At 39.4% G+C, this 16152-nt stretch overlaps 1 protein-coding gene across 1 annotated transcript in view; it reads left to right on the top strand.

The window, feature by feature from the left end:
* Positions 1-16152, top strand: part of CLSTN2 (calsyntenin 2) — a 690495-nt gene that overhangs the window by 650669 nt on the left and 23674 nt on the right. The window contains 1 exon segment of the mRNA XM_038416570.2: positions 13469-13635. Within this exon segment, the coding sequence (XP_038272498.1) occupies positions 13469-13635 (167 nt within the window).

Raw genomic sequence — 16152 nt, 5'->3', positions numbered from 1 at the left:
AGTGATTCTCAAATTGTGGTCCATGGATAGTTCCCTCTAAGGTGTGTGTCTGGGTGGCCACACATAAGAGAATGAAGGGCCACCCACCTAATTAGTGGAGCCGTTCAGGTGTCTGCACTAATTAGGTGCCTGGACCCTGGAGAAGACGCACAGACCCTGGAGAAGACGTAGGGTGAGGTGGTGGTCTTAGAAGGAATAGGGGATAGGTGGGAGGGGATGAGAAAAGGGGTTGGGGGGAATTTGGGACATGCAGGGCTGTGGTGGCCAGAGAAAGAGGTGACTTTCCCCAGCTCCAGGGTTGTGGTTGCCTGGGAGAGACCCCTGTCTTTCCCAGTCCCAGCTCGGGGGCTGCCGTGTTGGGAGAGAGAAGGCACATCCATTGCATTAGAAAGGTAAGACTTCTGATATTAAAATATGAGTTGTACTTTTATTTGTAGATAAAAAAATAAGTTAATTATTATTAAGGGTTTTTTTATATAGCGCTTTTATCCAAAGCGCTTTACAATTGTTAGCTAATGGTACAAACAACATTTGGAAAGATCATTAAGTGATCTGCTGAGACCCTGAATAATTTTTAAGTGGTCCATGGAAAAAAAAAGTTTGAGAACCACTGCTGTAGACCATTAGTATAGTTGCAAATACATCTTTCCCATATCTTAAAGAGAATTACAAAGCAAAAACTAACAAGTCCTTTCTGTCCCTCATGTTGCTTTATGTTGTATTGATGGTGGTCAGATATTATGGCAATGAGGACGTTATAAGAACATATATAGAGTAGAACATATAAAGATTTCCTTTATACTTTTATTTCCGCCTGTCCAAAATATAGTCAGAATTATCTGCAAATAAGTAACTTCTTAGCAGCTATTTTTATTGTTTTGCAGTTGAAAAGAGGCCACTTCTGACTCTCTTATTGATGATGAGTAGGGCCCTACTAAATTCATGGCCATGAAAAATGCATCACGGACCATGAAATCTGGTCTCACATCATGAAATCTGTTTTTTTATGTGTGCTTTTACCCTCTACTATACAGTTTTCATGAGGAAGTTTTCCAAAAGAAAGTTGCAGGGGAATCAAAAGGTTATTTTAGGGGGTGTCACTGTATTGCTTCCCTTAGTTCTGCACTGATTTCAGAGCTGGGCAGCAGCAGCAGTGCAGAAGTAAGGGTGGCAAAACCATACCATGCCATCCTTATTTCTTCACTGCTACTGGTGGTGGCTCTGCCTTCAGAGCTGGGCTCCCAGTCAGCAGCTGCCTTGTCCAGCTGCTCAGCTTTGAAGGCAGTGCCGCTGCCAGCAGCAGTACCGAAACACGCCCCGCCCTCCCAAAAAATCCTTTTGGGGTCAGGACCCTTACAATTACAACACCATGAAATTTCAGATTTAAATAGCTGAAATCATGAAATTGATGATTTTTAAAATCCTATGTCTGTGAAATGGACCAGAATGGGTTGTGAAATTGGTAGGGCCCTAGTGATGAATAGTACCTTCCTTCTTAGGTAGGATCATTGATTTCAGTGAGACTATGCAAGAAGTACTACTCAATATAAGGGTGACTAAATTGGACCCTAATGATAAATTGTGAATATGAAGATGAATATGTTTCAGTAATAATATACCTGTTCCTTAAATGATACATTTGTGTACTTGTAGTAGCTTTCCCTGTCAACATTTAGGGAAGGGGGTTTAACTCAATTGCAACTCTTCAAAAGACTGTTCCTGGATGAAGCCATGGTCTGATGAATTTTTGTCAAAGCTGTGACTTTGATGTAAGTGGTGGTGTTATCATTTTAAGTCTAAAGTGCTGTTAGGCTTTTAATGTTAAAGGAAAACCATTTCACTTTTCTCACTGAGGGCAAGATTGACATCTCACAGGCTTTTAGGGGCACAAGGGAGACCTCAGTGGGGACAGCTTCTTCAACCAGGAAGGAGATGTGGCTATGCCTTGGCTCCCAACACACCACCAGCCACTCTGTAGGGGTGTAGCAGTAGGCATGTTTTCCTTGCATAACGGAGAGCACCCCTTCAGCTCCACATTGCAGGCTGGCACCATAAAGCAATGCTAGAGCCCTCAGGGAATTACACCATGGAAGTTTATGGGCACAGTGATAGTTTTGGAATTTAGCCATATGTAAATCAGACCGGATTAAAAATATCTTTCAACGAACAGACATACAAAAAAGACATTTTAAAACATCTAAAATACTATGCATCTGAAGAATTGTTTGAGTAATTATAATATTAGGATAAAATATGCAAGCCAAACTTAACTGCATGCAAGTAAAAACTGATGCCCTCTCAAACTCAAAATAAATCCTAGAAGCAATGGAGGGTGCAGTGACTGGAGGAAGACTCATTTTAAAAAAACAGTTCATGATATTAATATGGCTTGATTTCCTAGGACTGGGGGTATAATTTCTTGTGTGGTGCAGGTTCTTGAGGACCTGAAGTGTCTGGGGTTTTCTAAATTGTAAATTTAGTCTTATTTCTGTTGATGTGTTACTTTATAAGCAAAGAAGGTGGGTTTTATAGCTGATGAGCCATCCCACCAATCACTTACTGCTCATGAACTTGCAGTGTCAGTGCCAGTCTCCTCTCCTATAATAATAATAAATGATTTGTACTTACATAGCCTTGTCATAAATATAAAGGGAAGGGTAAACACCTTTAAAACCCCTCCTGGCCAGAGGAAAAACCCTTTCACCTGTAAAGGGTTAAGAAGCTAGGATAACCTCGCTGGCACCTGACCAAAATGACCAATGAGGAGACAAGATACTTTCAAAGCTCGAGGGGGGGAGAAACAAAGGTTCTCTCGGTCTGTGTGTTGTTTTTGCCGGGACCAGAGCAGGAATGGACTCTTAGAACTTAGTAAGTAATCTAGCTAGATATGCATTAGATTCTGTTTTGTTTAAATGGCTGATAAAATAAGCTGTGCTGAATGGAATGTATATTCCTATTTTTGTGTCTTTTTGTACTTAAGGTTTTGCCTAGAGAGATTTTCTATGTTTTGAAACTGATTACCCTGTAAGGTATTTACCATCCTGATTTTACAGAGGTGATTCTTTTACTTTTTCTTCAATTAAAATTCTTCTTTTAAGAACCTGATTGCTTTTTCATTGTTCTTAAGATCCAAGGGTTTGGGTCTGTGTTCACCTATGCAAATTGGTGAGGATTTTTATCAAGCCTTCCCCAGGAAAGGGGGTGTAGGGTTTGGGAGGATTTTGGGGGGAAAGACATTTCCAAGCGGGCTCTTTCCCTATTATATATTTGTTAGACGCTTGGTGGTGGCTACAATAAAGTCCAAGGGCAAAAGGTAAAATAGTTTGTACCTTGGGGAAGTTTTAACCTAAGCTGGTAAAAATAAGCTTAGGGGGGTTTTCATGCAGGTCCCCACATCTGTACCCTAGAGTTCAGAGTGTGGATGGAACCTTGACACTCATCCACCCAAGGCTCTCCAAGCACTTTACAAACACCAGTGAATTAAGCCTCATGACATCCTTCCATGGCAGAGGATTATAATTTGCCCCACTTTATAGAGGGGAGAGTTGAGGCACAGAGAGAAAAGGTGATTTGCCCAAGGTCACAAAGCAAATCTTCGTCACAACAGGGAATAGAACCAGATTGCCTGACTCCCCCGCAGTCCTGGTCTTTAACAACAAGATAATTCTTCTTCCCCCTTTCAGGTTCTACAATTGCTGTTTCTTGCTCCTAAGCAATCCAAACAAATGAGGTTAGATTGTCCTGTAGTTACAATTTTTAGCATTCTGCCTTGGTAAGAAGTTTCTTCTGAATGAACCCATTATATTGTGATTCAGTTTATCTAAGGATGCTGTAAATGAACCTTTTTACAGGGTGAGAAATTACTTCCATTAAACAAAGGTTTATAGGTTCTCACTTTGATCCCCTCTTTGCTAGCAATCATTCTGTGGCAAAGCCAGTGAGAAAAGTGAGCAAATTATAAAATTTGGTAATCTAATCAGCCATTGTACCACAGACTGTGAACTTCAGCCAGGTTTCTTTGAAAAGATAAGGTCCCAATTTTCATACTCTTCTCAGGAATTGATTGTTTCTTTATGTATCATTCCCCACCTCTTGTCAGTAAAGTGGTGACACAAGTTAATGACTGTCACAAGGTTATATTGTAGTTTGACATAGCTGAAAGTCATTATTTTTAATATTACAACCTATTCTTGTTGTGGTGTCTTGGAATCCATGGTGAGAGATGAGGTAATTAACTCAGGTTGACTGCATTGTACATTTTAAGGGCGGCAAATTCTTTAGGACAAGCCTGTCACCAAGCAAACTATGTAAGCATAAATACTATAGAAAGCCAGGACTGAAGTAATTTTGGTTCTTTTGTTTTGTGTTCTATTTCTTCCTTTTCCCATAATTCAGATGAATACCTGAATTGTTGTTATAGAATCCTTTTGTGGAATAATCTCGCCTTCCAAGAAATCCAATTGGCAAAACAATCACCAAAATGTATATGCAGTATGAGAACTGATTTCTAATTACACAAGTCAGTGAAAGTATGTTAGGAGCAGTGCAATAGAAGGCAGACTAATAATACTGAGAGAAGGGAGAAGAAACTGCCTGCATCTCTCAGGATTTCCTAAGCATTTAGGGAGAGCCCAATGGGTGTAGAGCCAGCTTCTAGCCCCCTCCCTGTAGCCCCGGCACAAGCATGTGTTGGAGAATGGTGCATTCCTTCTATTTCCATCTTGATGGACAATGACTTGAGGGTCATTGCCAGCTGATGTATGTTAGAACAGATATTAGGTTGCTCCAAACTGGGGCTGAGGTGGAGCTGGAAAAGAATCAGAGAGTCATAAACCCTTCTTTTTTCCTTTTGTGTCAAGCAGATTTCAGATGCAGCAGAGAGTATGACCCTGCATATATGTACACAGGTGCATTTGCTACAATAGCAGGGGAGTCTCTACACTCTCCTTTTGTGTTGCTCAACTTTCATCACATTAGGACTAGACAAGATGCAGAAAAATGAAGCCTCTCTTCACAAATCTTTGTTAGCATTATATACACAGCAAAAATAGAATAGAGGGTGGGTATTTTCTGTCAGAGCTGAATTCATGTTCAATGGTTAATTCGGCGTGAATACTTGCCTCTTATTTAATTGTATTTTCTCTACTGGGGATGTGCATCAGACTCTGGGATGTTATTCCAGCAGTAGGCTTATAGTACAATGGTTCTGTGTACAGCATTAATTAATTTAGCATGAATTGTGATTTACTTTGAGAAACAGAATACAAAAATTAGAAATTGTGAAGGGGTTTTTTGTTCGTCCCCCCAGCCTCCCCAGTAGTTAAAAAAGTTAAGTTACAGTGTGAGGTTACAACTCCATAGCAAGTTGCTCAGTGTCGTATTTGGAAGAACATTGTCTTCCTGAAAGGGCAAGGGTTGCACTCATTCTTCATTCTGTGGATCTCATGTATGGCATATAGACAGGATGGAATTTGTATAGGTCATGGCAGGTAGCCCTTAAGTGTTCTGTGGACATAGGGCTAGTTCAGATATTGCTTTCAGACTTCAAGCCATGAAGGCTCCGACACCACACCAAAGACAGGTTGAAATGGTAGCATAATGTTCATTAAATTAGCTCTTGTGTTGAGTGCTATGGCACACAATCTGCTTTGTGCTGACTGAGAATCTGGGGTGATAAATTAAACTGCTGGGGAATCAGATTCCCTCATTGGGACCCTTCTTGGGATATACTGTAGGTTCCTCCTCTTCTTGTTTAGTAGAAGCCTCTATCTATTAGTCCCCTAAATCCCTTCACAAATACACCCATTGTTGACACAATAGTCAACAGCTAGTTCTCTCACTATGGAATTAAACATCAAACTCCAATCCACAATCAGAAAGCTTTGCAGCAGGCCCCATATTTGCTAGAATCATCCCTGTCAGGACCACAAATAGCTGCTCCTTATTTCTTTTCTCTTCACGAACAGAATTGGATACTCCTCTCAGCTAATACTGTTGTTTGGTTTTCCCCATCAGGTGTTTCAGCATCCCAGACCATCAGCTAGCTGCTGAAGTTGTCTTATTTGTTTTTTCTTGACTTCCTTTTTGTTTAAAAGTCCCTTTAAAAGTATTACAAAGTTTGCCTGGGCTCCGCTGGTGCATCAATTCTTTGACTCACCATTTTCTTTTCATGAGGCAAGTTGTTTTGTCTTGTCTGTTGACCCATAAATAAGTTTCAATTCAAGTTCCTTTTCTATTTACATTTCCTGTCTGGTTGTGGCTCTCCTCCCTCTGTTCCCCCCACCGCCCCCATGAACCTGGAAGATGCCCGACACTGACAACATGACCAGTCATTATAATACCTCAAAAGAATCACAACTCAGCTGGATGTTGTCTTGAGCCATCAACTCAGGCAATAACCTATCATTTTGTCTGGTCTTCCCTGATACTTTCAGCACAACTGGCAGCCCCAAAGAGAAGCTCCTTGAGATTAGCTGAATCAAATATTTTGGTTGAGGGCTGAGGCTAGGCATTGGAAGTTGGCACTTTAGTGCAAATTTGGCATTTTAGAGAAAAGTGGTACTTTGACAGTCTTGAAGCAACTGCCCAGACACATCAGTGCTCTTACCTTCACAGTGTGTCACTTGATTCTAATTCACAAGGTAAAGCAATTGAACCTTCCTTGAAATATGTGTAGAGACCTACCTGTATGGATGATGATGAGCCACATTTTAACTGCTCATACGTCTTGATGTCTGCACTTGAGACTTCAAGGACCTTCAGTTCTCTCCAGACCCTCTTATTCTATTTTCAGTAGAATCTACTGGTGGGTCCACATTACCAAAATGCTTGTTATACGAAGGTCCTCCACCACATTGTGTTGTGCTCTTGAAACATCAGGCATCATTTGTGTCAGTGATTTTGGCCTCATTCGAGACACACCAGTAATGCACCAACTGTTTTGATGGCATAGATTTTTGCAGTGCACTGGTCTAGCTTGAGGCAGTAAAGGCATGGATGATTGTGGCAAGATCTGAACCAGAGCAAAGAAAGTAAGATTATTTTTTTTTTGCACATCCCAATATAGAAAAAAGTGCTTCTGGCTATCTGGGAATCCAGGAGTTGGGAGGTGTCTGGCATACTTGAGATTGCAACCCACTCTGACATGCTCAATACAGGGAGCAATAATAGACTTTGGCAGTTTCTTCAGATGCCTCCGATAGCCAGTTGTCCTCACCTCCGTTTTATATGAGTTGAGTGCATGCCAGATAGCTTTCATCCATCTATCTGTTTCTGCCAGACGTTGGGAAAGCAAGTAATTGGGTCTGATAAAAAAGCGATGCACAGTTATATCATCAGCATATTAAAGATACTGTGACCCCTGCTGCCTCACTGAACTGAACATACACATTAAAGAAGAGGAGTGACACTCTGAAACTAAAAGCAATTGGAGAGTTGCCCATCACCATTCTCTGGGGAATAAGCAGAGCCACTCTCAGGTTATTCCACTCCTCCATGGATTGCAGATATATCAACAGCACTCCATGGCTGACAGCATGGAAGCTAATTGCAAGAGTTCCCCTCATCATTCGCTATCATGCAATCCAGCATACAGCACCCAACCATAACTATTTCCCTAGGTGAATTAGTGCATTGAGGCATGAATCTGATTCATCATCTCCCTCTATAGAGTTTCCAGCTGGGACACTGAATGAAACTCTATCAGAGAAGATAGTGTCCTTATTCTCTCAGTCCTTGATACTACTACAGACTCTCAGAAGAGCATTTCAATATCTGATTGAGTTTAACTGCGAAGTGGCTGACTATGAGGAACAGCTGACACTGAAATTGGTTGAGGTAATCTAGATCAGAGGTTCTCAAACTGTGGTCCATGGACCACCAGTGGTCTGCGAGCTCCATTCATAGTGATGAATAGTTCCCGCTGATAATTCCCGCTAAGGTGCATGCCTGGGTGACCGCACACAAGAGAATGAAGGGCCACCCACCTAATCAGTCGAGCTGCACTAATTAGGTGCCTGGACCCTGGAGAAGACACAAATGTAAGGTGAGGTGGTAGCCTTGGGGGGAATAAGGGATAGGTGGGAGGGGGAAGTGGGGTGAAAAGAGGGGTTGGGGGGAATTTGGGCCATGCAGGGCTGCGGTGGCCTGAGAAAGAGGCAACTTTCCCCAGCTAAGGAGCTGCCAGGGCAGGGGAGAATCCCCAGCCCCAGCTTGGGGGCTGCTGCAGCAGGGGAGAGAGGGAGAGAACCCCCTCCTTCCAAGTATCAGCTCGGGGGCTGCCGCAGTGGGGGAGAGAGGGCACATCCATTGCATTAGAAAGGTAAGACTACTGATATTAAAATATGAGTTGTTCTTTTATTTGTAGAACAAAAAAGTTAATTATTAAGGGTTTTTTAAAATATAGCACTTTTATCCAAAGCACTTTACAATAGTTAGCTAACAGTACAAACAATATTTGGAAAGACCATTCAGTGGTCCACCAAGACCCTCAGCAATGTTCAAGTGGCCCGCAAAAAAAAAGTTTGAGAACCACTGATTTCTAGATCAATTAGATGGCTTGCTTTGAAGGACAGCTCTGAAAGACAGGAATTTGCAAATGCTATGCCAGAGAAGAAGAATGTTTTAGTTTCTGCCACACAATGGCATATGAGTTTAAAAATTCCTTATATTGAAGGTGACCTGGTTCATCACCAGACCTCTATCACCAAAGCTTTTCTTTCTGTTACTGCTAGCCTATATATATATAATCATTCAGGAGATTTCCAGCTAAATGCATCTGAGTACCCTACATACAAATGCAAAAGATTATTGCTTGGACTCAGCACTGTAACAGAAATTCAAATTTTGGTTAAAATTGTCACAGATATAGAACTTTCTTGGAAGCAACTCACCCTCCTATCCCTTACATTTTATTTTGAGGGGATGTTTCTTAACATGTGTTTATTTTAGGTATTATGGATCAAATACAGTCATCAGGTAACTGGATACAACTCTGTTGAAGTAAATAGGTCTGATTCTGATCTAAGTTGTACCGGTATAATCAAGAGCAAAAGCACCAAAGTTAAATGGAGTTAGACAAGGATAAAACTAGATCAGAATGAGCCCCAGAGGAGTTAGAGGTGTCTTTAGAAGAAGAATATCCTGCTCCCAAATAAAAACGTTTGTTCTTATTAACATTACTGACCATAATCACATACTGATTCTATACTGCTATTGGAAATTCCATTTGCAACAAGTTTTTTATGTGTTATCAGTTAGCAATATTTTATAGAAATGCGGGACACTCTTTATTCTTCACAGAGTGGGGATCTCTTATTTTGTACCTTTGGAAAACAGAAAATTACAGAGTTATAACAGATCAGCAGTCATCTATCCCGTCAATTTTGCCTTCAGAATTGGGGAAAGCTTTGGTTTTCAGTTCTTGTTTTACTATATATTTTGTTCATTTTGCATGGCGGTGGCAATTACTGGCTGTTGAAGCGCACAATAAATTGATATAGGCTCATTGGTCTGAGAAGATATCCGAGTTGAAACACTGAGCTAAAAACATTACAAAATGTCCATGTGCTATGAGACCCATGATGGTAGTCAGTTAAAATTACTGGTATTTACCATAAAAGGACAAGAATGACATGTACATCATTTTCTCTTCATCTCTGCTAAATAGTGCTTAATAATATATGGAAGCCTTATTCATTGGCCTATTTCAGCAAACTATGAGATGCATTCTTCTTTCTAAGCATGCGTGTACAATCATTCCTGTTTTTTCTAGTGGAAGTTACCCCACCCTATGAAGAAAACAGCATACCTCTGTAAAGTTCAGAAATGATCTATCTGAAATAGCTATATACTTGCATAGACACCAACTATACAAATACTATATACTTGTATAGACACCAACATCATTGTGTGTAAACACCAGAGTAGTATCTGAGCATGTTGTTTCAGATATTTTTGGTGTCTCTGGCATTTCTGCATTTACCAAGCATTCTAATAGGCCATTTCTAGGAAACAGTCATGGCTTCTTACATGAAAACCAGCTTCCTGGTTTTATGCCTTTATAAATCAGGTGGGGGGTGGGAGGGGAGAGGGAGTTGTGCAGACTCTCAACCCATCCTGAAACTCCCCAGCATTCAGGGCAGAGCATTGCTACATCCCACAGGGAAAACACAAGCTTCCTTTCACAGCTGGCCAGTTCATAGTGGGGAAAACATGACCCCTTCTTTTGCTGGGCCTTCTCTGTCCCCCTTTTGGGGTGGTTAGCTCCATTAATAATCATAGCCCCATGCCATTGCGAGCAGCTCCTGCATAGAAGAAAAGGAGAGGTTAAAAGGGGAAATGCTTCTCTCACCCCTACTGCCCCTTCTGCACCTCTAGAAGCTAATCACTGGCTGGCTGTCAGATTCGTGCACTTACTGACTGTAGAGTTGCAGTACAATAATTATTTTAATAGTGATGGGCAAATCATATAAGGTTTGCGGAAGTTCATTGATTTCCAGCATGACAGATAATTTTTAAAACAAGAGTTTTATACCTCAGAGACTGTAACAGCTCCCGATGGTCATTCTTCTTTCTTGTAAACCAGTTTAAATGGACTTTACAAGTGGGTTTTTGGCACAATAATATTCTCTTTATGTGTATTCAGTATGGTCCATGGTCAATTATGTAATTTTAAATGACACAATAAAGACTTCTTCAAATGATATGTTATAATCAACCACAATATGTAGCTTCAGTCGTATTGTAGATGTTACTACTGTATTTCCTTATATATACTTAGGAGTAAGAGAATATCAAGGAAGGACCCCAGTGACATTCCAACTAATCTAACAGGAAAAGATTATGAGAAATATGATTCTATCATGCCTTCTTCATCCTCTTCTGTATCCCCCCACTTGGCCCTGCAGGTTCATTATTGTTTCCCTTCAATGTCCACATTTCAATATGGGCCAGGACGATGAAGCCGTATGATGGATCCCTGGGAAACAGGCAAACTAGTTAAGTGACCAACTACAATGTGAAAGGCCTGAACCCAGACTAATAAGAAGCAAAAAATATCTGTGCATCACTCTATTCTCTACAGCCTGGCCAAGATGCTTGAATCATCCCTCTAAAACACTGACCACACAATGATCATCTTTAGTGTTGTCACCTTCAGACAAGACTATAGTGGTTCACCCTAATTAGTTGTCATGGCTTTCCTTGAAATCTCCCCAGAAACGCCATATAGTATAGAATGAATGCCTACCTACTGAGGCCCTGTGAGTGGAGATCACTTACACTGAAACCATTACCCTAACTTCATGTTCATTTCCTGATACAATTTAAGGAGTAGGTTGTAATCTTTAAATCCTTGAATTGTGGACTTCTCATCCTGCATCACGTTACAATTCAGATCAGTTGGCAAACTCTTGCTATTGGTTTCTGAAGTTTAAAACTACAGGATCAGTGTCGGGGGTTTAGCCAGAGGCCCTCATCTGTGGAGCTTGGTCTCTTAGGGAGTCTGCTAGAGCCTGAACATGCACAACTTCAAAGCACAATCTGAGCCCCCCCCCCCTTTTTTTTTGAGCTCTTGTCTGATTTTGCGGGAAGGGTGTGAAGGGTATTTTGTTTGCTTTTATATTCTGTTTGAGAATATTCCTGACAAAAGGAAAATGAATGTTAATTCAATTCAATGTGTTCTTATGTACTGTAATTTATATTTTAAAAATATTTACTGTACATAAATACTTAGCTGCTAAAGTAATAGTAGGTGTTCTTTAAATGATGTTGCTATTACTGGGTTTTTTTAGGAGGGAAATTGAATGTGGTTTTGGTACACCCACCATTTTCCAAATGTTGTTATGAACTCGGTAAATACTGAAAGGCTTAATGTACAGTAGAAACTAATCCTGAATTAGAGATGTTGAAAAAATGAAGGTTTTCTTGTACCCTGCAAAAATCCATCCAGAGAAACTTTTCTACATGATGGACAGCTTGGAGAAAAAAGACTGATTTTTTTTCTCACTGTGGGGAGTTTTCTTTGAGATAAATAGTGATGCTATATGTGATGCCATCAGAGAAGACAAAAGGTGATGCTCTTTGGCTGAGGAAAGCATCTAAGAGTACATGGTAACATGTCTGCTTCCATGACTGGGGAATGAAGCAATCCCAAACCTACGTCTACAAAACCTTCCCTCCACCCCATTACTCCAGTGTGTATTGCCACATATATATATATATATAATGTAATGAAATAACTGGTTTTTCTGTAGTGAGTACAGTGTTGAGAGAAAGTGGGGAGGGGAGTTCACAGGGGTTTAGTCATCAATGTCTAGAAGTGTACCCAGAAGAGAATAAGGAGATCTATACAAAGTGCGGGCAGTAACTCCGATTGCTTGCAAGTGGTGGATGTTAACATTTATTATTGACCACTAAAAATGATGCTATACTTGAATACCACTCATGCTGCATTTGAGTAAAGTGGCCCGTTTGCCTAATGAGTTGGCTATAGTATGCCAATGCATCTATGACTTCCTATTCACTTCTGGTGGCAATTCATGATGTTTGAAACCCTTTAGGATTTGAATTTGGAGAAGCTGCCTCTTTTTGCTCTGTTCATTTCCTCACGTTCATGGCAGTTGGTTAGCCAACTCAATCAAATCCAGTGATAGTTCGAATGTTTGGAGGCTAGAGGCGGGGTGTACACAGAGGAAGGACCTCAACTCTGGAATTCATTTCTCATGTTAGTTCCCAAGAGGCCAAGTCTTGTTGACTTCCAGGATACAGTGATAGCCCTATCTTTTCTTTAGGATTTGCCTAACGGGATGAAGTCAGGGAATGCTTATGTTAATCTATAGCTAAGTTAAATTTCTGGATGGAGTCTACTTTTACTTAACATTGTATAAAGTTGCTTTGTTTTTTTTTTTTTTTAAAGAAATGCACATGCTGCCAGAGATTGTTGTGATGGACAAGTGTTTAGAAAAAGGACAAATAAATATATGTACAAACAAATACATTGAAACCCGTGTTTAGTCTGTGCAAGCATAAAATGGTGTACAAAATCTCATAAAAATGTTATATTTAATTTAGGTTGTTTGCATCCTGTTTAAATTAAAAAATGCTCAAATAGCTTTTTATTCCCACATTCTGAAACAACAATACATTCCTGGGCAGGGATTTTGTGTGCTATGTTTCAACAAGTACATGTTCGAAATCCCTGAAAATAGCAGTTTACAATAATGGAAATGCTGACAAAACCTTAAATATAGTGGTGTTCCTGGATGCCATCACAACAATGCATAAAGCATATCCTAGTTGGGATTCCGTTCACTTGATCGTAGTGACTGGGATTGCAGGAGTTTAACAGTGTTTGACTAAATTGGATATCAAACCTATATTTGTATGTTACAATATTGTAAGATGAGTTATTAGAATATCTGTATTTGGGTATTATTAACAGAATAATTTTGCATTCTGTTTCTTCTAGGAGGGGAAGTTGCTAAACCCAGATTTGCTCAGTATTTTCATGGCAGCCTTGCCAGCCTCACTATCCGTCCAGGCAAAATTGAAAGTCAGAAAGTGATTTCCTGTTTGCAGGCCTGCAAGGAAGGTCTGGATATTAATTCTCTTGAGAGTCTTGGCCAAGGAATAAAGGTGAGGGATGAACTGACATCATCTTTGATAAAATTTAGACCTGATTTATGAAGTGGAGAGCCAGAGGTAAAGTACACAAAGTACAAATGTACTCCTAGAAGCAATATAATTTCCCATAAAGTCATGCAAAGAAAAAGCATAACAGGAGAGGAGCTGTGATAATGCAAAGAAAAATATTTCCATTATTTCAACAATACACACTTAGAAAGTAAGGTGCCGCAGGTATTTCACAGTCCCTAAGAATTTCCAGGTCATGTTGTCAAAGCCCTGTTTTGGTACTCTTTACAAAAATGGGCACGCTTCTACAGACTGCTGTATTTTATTGAATTTTGATCTGAAATAGCTTTAAAGGAAAAGGAAACATAAGTGAAATATCATTTAATCTGGTGGCAACTCAGCAAACTGGGCTGTGTGTTAGATTTAACATATATTTCACAAGGCAAACTACATTAATAGGACATTAAGATGGGACCATTAAGTATGCAAAAGTCATGAAATGCAAAGATTAAATTTGCATATGCACCCTTAACTGTGTTTGTACATATCCATTATCTTATGGTCTTTAATGACATAATCACATTATAAAGTAATACAATATAGGGTAAACTCCTGGACCCATAGAAGTCAATGGCAAAATTGCTAGGACTTCAGTGGGGCCAGGACTTCATTCATAGTTTTCTCTACTTTCTTGGATATGCATATGTAGCCTCTTGAATGTAATTTTCATCCTTTTATGCTTACACAAATTTGTCAGAATATTCCAGAACAGCTCTAGTTACTAAGAGACTTGTTAGATAACAAATACTCCTCTCTAAACTGCATATTTTAACAAATTTGTCATTTCCCAAGTATTATACATTTTCTTTTTAATCAGCAACACAATCTTGCTTTGGCATATTTTGGGGAGTCAGCCAGTTCACTAATATTGAGTTATTTTAGCAGTATAGATAATCACAGTACAACCTTCCTTTGGAACAGAACAGAGAATTAAACAATTAACTAGAGAGGTAATTTAACTGCAAATTTATGTGGCCTCCACCTGGCAACAAATTGTCATTGTTATTCTGTGTTATATTTTAATCTAGAGAATGTTATGAAGGTACTATTTATGTGTATTTTTCAGGGAAATTACTTGGGTGGGCTTTGACATATGCCAAATCTGGCATATGCTAAGTAATACACAGAGCTGCAAGAAGATACACATGTGAATCTAGACAAGAGGTTATGTTGTACTCTTGATTTATGGTATCTGCAGACAAGAGGGCAAAATTTAAATTTCATGTGCAAGCTTAGGACCAGATTCTTCAACCTTTACTTGTGAGAATAGGTAATACTCAACATCAGTAACAGCTGCAGGTGTTAGCTTTATGTGGTAAAGGTAAGATTGTTTCACTGTCTTTAAACTTGAGTTTGATTAAAGTTTTTGGACAAATAATTTATTCGCTGAAAAATGAAGTTTCAGGTTGGCTGAAGCTATTCACAAATTTGATATAAATTCGCTGAATAGTTTTCAACAAAACACATTTTTTTGGAGGGGGACTTTAGATTGACAAGGGAATTTAGATGCCAATCACAAAAGTACCAGAGGAGGAGGTAGTCATAGCCCCTATACTCAATAACCTTGAACGCTGGCCTCCCATCTCCTAGGTGAGTGCCCTTAACCACTAGGCTACTGGCTATTCTTGGGTGGCACTCTCTGTCTTTCCTGTTGCATGCATACATAATTAAGTAGGCATAGAATCAGGGACTTGAGTTTGGGTCTCCCACATTCCAGATAAGTGTCCTCATTCTCACTTTCTTTGGACCAAAAACTATTCAAGCATTTTATATAAAGTGGAACACCCCTACTTTCACCACCACCACTTCCTCCAGTAGTTTTTTTAAATCTAGTGCTTCATTTTCCTTTGCTTTTATTAAAAATACCCAGAAATGAAATATTTTGTTTAATTTAACCCAAAATGAAATTTGTCAACTTTTTTGATTAGCTGAAAAAAACTGAAAAAAAAAATCTGTTTCAGTTTGGGTCAAACCAATGTTTTTTGTGGAACTTCCGAAGACCTAAAAGACCCCCAGTTATTCACCTTGTTCTACTTTAACCCTCATGTCAGTATTGAATGGCTCTATTTCACCACCTCATTCTTTCCTGGGTAAAACATATTGCATTAAACCTTCTTTTTTTGTGGTAGTACCTTTATATACTGAACAAAGAGCCCCAAAAGTACTCTATTTTGTTTTATTTATTATAGTGAGAACGTAAATGATTTCATAGGACTTCCATCCCAGCAATTCAGTAAATTATAATGACATGCTTCTTAGCAATGTCCTTTACAAATTAAGATTATGAATGTAACATAAGACTGTTTACTAGAAAATCCAGTTTCCTCACAAATATATACCAATAAATGTATGTTGGAATTTGTATGTCATAAGTCAGCTTATACTTGGCTCATGCTGATTAAAAACATACTTAGTCGTTGCACTCCTGTTGTCATTTTGAAATTGACATTATTATAATAG

Source organism: Dermochelys coriacea, chromosome 9, assembly GCF_009764565.3.
Source record: "Dermochelys coriacea isolate rDerCor1 chromosome 9, rDerCor1.pri.v4, whole genome shotgun sequence".
Lineage (NCBI taxonomy): Eukaryota > Metazoa > Chordata > Testudines > Dermochelyidae > Dermochelys > Dermochelys coriacea.
Note: the sequence above shows the minus strand (reverse complement) of the source record. Positions and strands in the feature narration are given on the sequence as shown.